The sequence below is a fragment of the Glycine soja genome, unplaced genomic scaffold (assembly GCF_004193775.1).
Source record: "Glycine soja cultivar W05 unplaced genomic scaffold, ASM419377v2 tig00009528_1_pilon, whole genome shotgun sequence".
Lineage (NCBI taxonomy): Eukaryota > Viridiplantae > Streptophyta > Magnoliopsida > Fabales > Fabaceae > Glycine > Glycine soja.
In genome coordinates, this window is record NW_021143660.1 from 4,429 (window position 1) to 11,984 (window position 7,556).

Below are 7,556 nucleotides of genomic sequence, written 5' to 3' on the forward strand. Positions count from 1 at the left end.
ATCTTTGGAGATTAGGTGCTCGACAGAGGAGAATCCTTAATAGAAATACAATAAAGGTCTTGCATGCATCTGTTTTTGGAAATAATCACTCGACAGAGGGCAATTTCTAATAGAACTAAAAGAAAGGGGTATCTTAATAAAATCATTGCTAGACATAGAGTGATTGCATTATGCCTATGCATCAAAGCAAGCATCTAGAATTAAAACTTCATGCATTTTATCTATTAACTCTTTGCAAAGACATCAGGGGCAAGTATTCTCATAGATGTAGATAGGATAAATTTACCTAATTGATAGAGAAAAATCACAAATAATACATCTTAGGTAAATAAGACATGTTAGGTTCTAACATTCTCATCCCATTGAATTCCTTTTTATATCTTTTGTCTCTTTTTATCTATTATTTCAGTTATTGTTTCTTTTAAATTCATCTTTTCTTTTACCTTATCTCATCTTTTCTCTTATAAATTGGAAATAATCCAACACAAGTACAAAATAAAGTTTCTATAGAAATCGCCACTCAGATTTTCGAGTTTTTACTACTTAGACATTTGGTACACTTGTCAAGCCGTTAAGACTTGTCAGAGACCTCTTTGAAGGCTAAACTCTTGTGTAGGATTTTTGTTCACCAACACCGAGACTCTTAAAGATTCCAAACAAGCTTGATCCACTTTATCCATTTGTCACAAAATCCGAACCTCTAGAACATGTAATAAATGAACAAACAAGCTTTACACCTTTCTTCATGCTTTTTAGTCAAGTCTCGCTTAACATTCACAAGCTCAAACCATTAGTCTAGAAGACTTAGAATATGTTCCTGGTTAGTTTGTTGTCATTAAAACTTTAACTTTAGAAGGTGTTATGCTTCGACATTCTTATCTACAACATTTTACACTTTAGACAATGTCAAGCACTCCAATTTAGAAAATTGATACCTAAAATAGAATAGATAACAATTTTATAAATGTTGGCAATAATATTTTATTTTGCATAAATCTTTATATGCAATTAACTGAATAGGTAAAATTTTAAACCACACATTAAACACTTTGAAGTCCTATTTTTTTTTTATTGAAACATAAAAATGGTGACAACTTAACAAAAACTCAGGGAATTGAGATAATCATCATTAAATGCAACTCAAGGAGCTTTTCTTCTCTTTTATCTTCGTGACACCTAAGGAGCTTTTCTATCTATTACCATAGGCGAAACATGGATCTATTCATCCAAACTTAAGCAACTCGTATACAGCGCAATAATCAAGTTTTTACCCGTCATTTACTGCAATAATCACAAGAACTATATATGTTGGCTCTCTTACTATATACATAATGGTTTGTTTTATTCATCTAAACGACATTAATAATGCAAGAAATTAAAGGTAACATCTCTTTTTAAAAAGTACTGGGATTCATAACAATAGAAAGTAAAGAAATTTATTCAAGGAAACTGGGATTTATACAATATTGATATTGTATATGCAAATCCACACCCAGTACTACATTTGGCCTTGTGGACATACGACAAATATTATTAATTTTAACATGCATAGACTTACACACCGAAATTATGAGTATTAGATCCTCACCCAAATATACCAAATAAAATATTGTTAATAACTTTCAACTTTGCTGGCGAGTGGGCGGGCTTTACACATAGCCTCCAATGGAATTAACCTTGACAAGGTGATCCAATTATTCTCTGTCATATCAAGCTTCTTCTCACTTACTCGTTTCCAGTCAAAACATTGAATCATTAATCCCAAAGTATAGCTAACACTTTGCATAGCCATGGGTTCTCCTGGGCAAGCCCTTCTTCCCATACCAAATGCTACCAACTTCTTCTCCTCTCCTTCTTCATCAAACCTCTCAGGTTTAAAGCTTGTCGCATCTTTCCATATCTTAGGATCTCTTTGCATGGCCCAACCATTAATAATCACAATTGTGTCTCGTGGAACATTGAATCCTTCGATATTGATGTCTTCTGAAGCCACGTGTGGTATTAGAATTGGAGCCGGAGGGTACAACCTAAGTGTTTCAAGAACTATCTTCCTGAGATAAGGAAGTTTTGGAAGGTCTGACTCATTTAACAGCCGATCTGGTCCTACTTGAGCGTCCAACTCATCTCTTGCCTTCTGCAGCACCTCTGGGTCATTCACTAAATTAGATAATGCCCACTCTAAAGTTCCAGTTGACGAGTCTGTTCCGCCAAAGAGCATAGCCTGTAATCCAAAAAGTTCATCATATAAAGTGAAAATACATTTAGTTTACATATAGCTTTCTCTTTACTAGGTAAGACATTTTATTTTATTTTAATCCGTTACTACTAGCTAGTTAAGACATAAGTACATATAACACAACAAGGAGTGAAAAAAATACATAAAAATGATTACCAAAGCAAGGCCTTTGATGATTTGGTCGGTATAATAGTCAGGCTGTGTCTCTTGCAGTTTGAGGAGATGACCAATCATGGAATTCTCGCGGTCCTTGTTGTTACGGTTCTCATCAAGGATCTTATTCAAGATGGTATCATACCTCTTACTGATATTCTTCAACCTCTTCTCCACGTTCTGAAAATCGAACCACCTTAGGAAAGGTAAGTGATCTCCCTTGTTAGCCAACCCCATGAGTTGCAGCATCTCATTCACAGTGTCTCTGAACTCCTTCGCTTCCTCAACGTTGTTAAGTTCACTCTCTTCTCCGTAAAACCGCTTCCCCGAAATCATCCTCATGATGTTGTTGTACGTCAAGTCAGCAAACTTGGAGGTCATCTCCACGCGCGCAAAATCTTTCCCGGAGTCCCTGGCCAGCCTGTGTATCAACCTCTTCGTCTCGTCGCTCCGGATTCCGGAGAAGGAGTGGACGCGCTGCGTCGATAGAACGTCGAGAGAGGTTATGCGGCGGAGGTTGCGCCAGTGCTCGCCGTGGGAGCAAGACCCTACGGTGGTGTTGTCGTAGAATATGTATTTTCCCGAGAGGGAGCGTACCCTGTTGGCCAAGGTAACATCATGTTTGGTGAAACATTCTTGGTACGCTGTGGGTGATGAAACAACCACAACAAGACGTGACCCAAACCAAAGGGATATGATGTTTCCATATTTTTGGGACATGCGGTGGAAGAAACGGTGTATAGGTTGTTCAACGAGGTTAAGGTTGCCGATTATAGGAAGAGGAGTCGGACCAGGTGGCAGGTTTCGTACTTTTCTGCTTCTTTGGAAAAGGTACTTGAGAGTGAAGAAGAACACGAGGGAAAGAAGAGAGTAAGATAAGAAAGGAGACATTGTTATTACTGTCATGGCAGGTTTTTACTCCACAGTGATGAGTGGATGCAATTCGCGGCATGGGAAGTGGCCTATATATAACCAGAGTCATAAAATGGCGCGCCAGTCGCATGGAGAATTTTATATTGACAAAAATGCTTTGCCGTCGTCAACCCGTTGGTTTTTAGTACAATAATGTTCTTAACTTGTCCATGTCATCCTTGAATTCAACAACCTATTTATTATATTATTATTTCGTGAGTTGAATTTTTAGCCTAGTACAATCACTCTTACACAATCAATTGACTAAAACATCATTTTAAATTTAAGTTATGAAAAAATTTATAAAGTTAGAGTTGTTAGTATATAATTATATTATAAATTTAAAGGGGAAAAAATATGTATATAGATCACTTCTTATTCGGATATAATTATAATTTTCTTTAGTAGAAAATATATATGTTGTCTATACCAAAACAAATTAATTGTGTTTTTGTTTGTTACTTATATTGAAAAACATAGCCATTTTATACTATTACTATCAAATGGTGATGTTTTTACATAATGAAACATAATTATATTGAAAAACATAGCCATTAAAATATAATATTAATTGGTCATCTCTAAACCGTCAAACTATGTGTGGCCTATGAGTCTGCATGATGAGTTGAAAAGCCTACCTCTTTGAATGTAATGATTTTTATAAGTGAAAAATGATACTGAAGGTTACAAGTAATGAAAAACATCACCATTTGATATTAAATCAATAAATATAATAGTTAATATATATTTGCCCACCATAAATCGCAAGAGACATTTCTCTACTTTAGCCACCTTTACATTATTAGGCTTAAATATATTTTTTATACCTGAAAAATAAATCATTCTCATATTACTATCTAAAATTTACTTTTGATCAATTATGTATTTAAAATTTTTTTATGTCTTAACGTATTATCTATCGTTAGTCTCATTTTGTTATGTGATGATGTGATAAATAAAATGTCACGTTATTAAGCTTAATCACTAATACATCAGTCACGTCATCTCATTCTTCCACTTCTTCGACAGAAACAACTGTCGAACGTGTCGTGCCGCCACTGCCAACTACCTCTTCAACATAAAACAACTGCTTCTTCTTCCCCTTCTCTGCCACACCACCACCACCCATTGCCGATTTCGATCTGGAGGAGAAGAAGAGTCGCACTATCAAGTGGGGCATGGACTTAGCTTCCTTCTCCCTTCCCCAAATCAAACGCATCCCCAAATCAAATCAGCCAATTATAGCCGATTCTCCTCATCGAAGAGAATGCTTTCAGGTTTTATGTCTCGGTGCATGACGCCAAGGTAGTGGCACATCATCGAAGCGACTTTTAGTTTGAACATGACGCGATGGTGAAACTCTGATTCGTAATAGAGGCCGAGAACCATGTGAAGGTTGGTATTGTCTTCGTAGAAATCATGGAGGTTTACTATGTGAGGGTGAGGGGAGAGAAGCTAAAAGATCTTAGGCTTTATCAATAGGCATTGCATGTCAAGGGAATCTCCGGCGGCAGTTATTGCCACCTGCTTATTGATGGATTTGACTACGTAGGAGTCATTGGAGTCTGTGAAGGAGCAACGAAAAACGATGTCGAATCTTCCTCGACCGATCTCCTCTAAAACGATGTAGTCTCTCTTAAGGTCTTTGCTGGAGGAGATGACGTGACAATGACGTGTTAGTGATTAGGTTGATGACGTGACACTTCATCGATCACGTCATCACTTACCATAATGAGACTAATGGCAAGTAGTATATTGAAACATAAAAAAATTTCAAGTACCTAATTGACCAAAAGTAAATTTTAGATAATAATTTGAAATCAACCTATTTTTCAGATATAAAAAACATATTTAAGCCTAATATTAATTATCTTATCTTATGTTTTTTTAATAAGATTCAAGTTAATAATACATATATTGTTAAAGAGAGTGTCACTAAAATCATATGAAAATTTAAAAATACTTATAAATTTTATTTTGACGAGTTCCACTTTTTATTTAATGACTGACTTCTAATTTACAAGTTAAATCAAGTAAAATTTGTGATTTTCAATAAATATTAATCAATAATGGGTGAGTTTGCTTAAAAACAACAATGGTTGACACAAGTGGTACTAACTTATGTTCTTTAATCGAGTATTCCAAGGTTTGAATTATAGTAGACTCTTGACTCTTGAGTATGAAATAAATCTTGTTGAAAGGGAAAAAAAATATTTATCTTGTGTGCACTCAAAGTTCTCGACAAAGATTAGTCATCTCTTTCAGTGGGATTACTTCGTATCAATATCATAATTAACAAAGAAACAACTTTAAAATAACTATTTTTTATATAAGTATTTTTCTAAGAAGCAAATAAAATTTCCTTCTTAAAATAAGTATAAAAAAACTATTTTTTAAGCATAAACAATTTAAGACAAACACATTAAGAAAATAGAAAATTACTTATTTTATTAAAACTTAAATATGTTTAAGATTCCTGGTAAATGATCAAATTTTGTTCAGATCCCTAATTAAATTTTTGTTGTTTTAAGTCTAGTAAAACTTTCATTTTAAGTTTCTCACGTCGGTTAAATAATAACGTGAGATTATCATAACCGTTAATAATGTTGGAAATATCAATATATAAGATGACAAATCATCACTTATGACATAAGGGATTCAAAACAAAAATTTTAATATATCAAAGAAGTGAAATAATAAAAAATATTATTAAAAACTCATAGATCATTTAGGGGAGACCTTAAACATATTTAAGTTCTTTAGTAAAATAAATGTTTTTTAACAAATAAATTTAAATAAACCAGCTCACTGTAAACCATGTTAGAAAAAAAATGTTGTGAGAAAGATTGTCACTCCTCTTTATTATACATGTTATTTATTATTTATAATTAGGAAGATGCACTGCTATCGTATGGAAATTTGGAAGTACTTATATACATGTTATTTTTTTATTTTTGATTATTATAAATTACCTACTATTATATTTAACATATAAAAAATCACCTCATCATTAACTGCTAATAAATTCCAATTTCAAAGAACAAAAAATGTGAACAGCAGACATACGACATCATCATTCATCTGTCTTTCCACTAGTAATTTAAAAAAAAAAAAAAAAGCTGAAAAAGATTATATTATATTCCCTGTTCAACACAGGAATGCGTATACGGTTGCGAGATATTTTAATGCTATTAATATACATAAAATATACAGCAACCACCTCTCTCATATGCAGAAATTATTAAGTGGTTTTATACTATTACCACGTCATTCATAATTTCAATTAATATTTATGTGACCCATAAATAATTAAAAATATATTTATTAAATTAAAGATACATTTATTAACTAATTAAAAAAAATTAATTATATTATTCCTTAATTTAAAGAATTTTAATTAATTTAAAATATTAAATTATTTACTTCTCATGTTATTATTGATTAGGATTATAAATAATATGATAATTTTAAATAATTTAATAATTTATTGTTAGTATGCTTTGATTTCTGACTGCCCCAACCTACCAACAATTTCAGTGTTTCCCAAAAAATAATCGATTTGTATGCATTGAAGTTATAACAACTCCCCCATTTACCCAATAAGGATAAAAAAAAACTTCCCCCATTTACCCATATTATCATCAACTAAAATAACTCCTCCTTGAAATCCACCCAGACTATACCCCCCTTCATCTGCACCAACCCGAGGCAACATACTACCTTCCCATTGAAACAAATTAAATCAATGTAGATGCCTAAAAAAAAAAAGTAAATGTAGATTGATAAGAGCAATAATGTAGACTTTTCAATGTATTATTTTTAAGCCAACGCATTCAACGATGAAGATTCTCCGTGCATGGTTTGGTATAAAGACACATCAAAATATACCAACTAAATTATCATTTCATTAATAACTTTATCTAATTATTCATCTAATCATTAAATTATAATTATATATTATTTTAATTGTTTGCATTTAATTTTATTTAAATCAAATAATTACATTATATAAAAAATTATAATTCTAAAACATGTATAACATCAATTTTAATATAAATGAACAGAATATTAAATAGTTGTATACTAATATAAAACTTTATAGACATAATTTGCATAACAAGAACTTTTCTTAAATTTTAAGAAAAAATATTCAATAAAAAATGCATTAATAATTTAATAATATGATACATTGATATTAAAAATTCAAACTCCCCAACGCTGTTCTACATGCTTGTATATAAAACAAAAAATTATT

The 7,556-nt window shown here is 32.1% G+C and overlaps 1 protein-coding gene across 1 annotated transcript; it reads right to left on the minus strand.

Moving 5' to 3' along the window:
- Positions 1-1,391: 1,391 nt before the first annotated feature.
- LOC114404224 (isoflavone 2'-hydroxylase-like) lies at positions 1,392-3,346 on the minus strand. Its single transcript, XM_028367292.1, has 2 exons — positions 2,393-3,346; positions 1,392-2,221 (listed from the first exon to the last, which is right to left on the minus strand). Exons 1-2 carry the CDS (start codon positions 3,293-3,295, stop codon positions 1,613-1,615), a joined length of 1,512 nt encoding a protein of 503 aa, XP_028223093.1. The 5' UTR covers positions 3,296-3,346; the 3' UTR covers positions 1,392-1,612.
- Between the last annotated feature and the right edge of the window lie 4,210 nt (positions 3,347-7,556).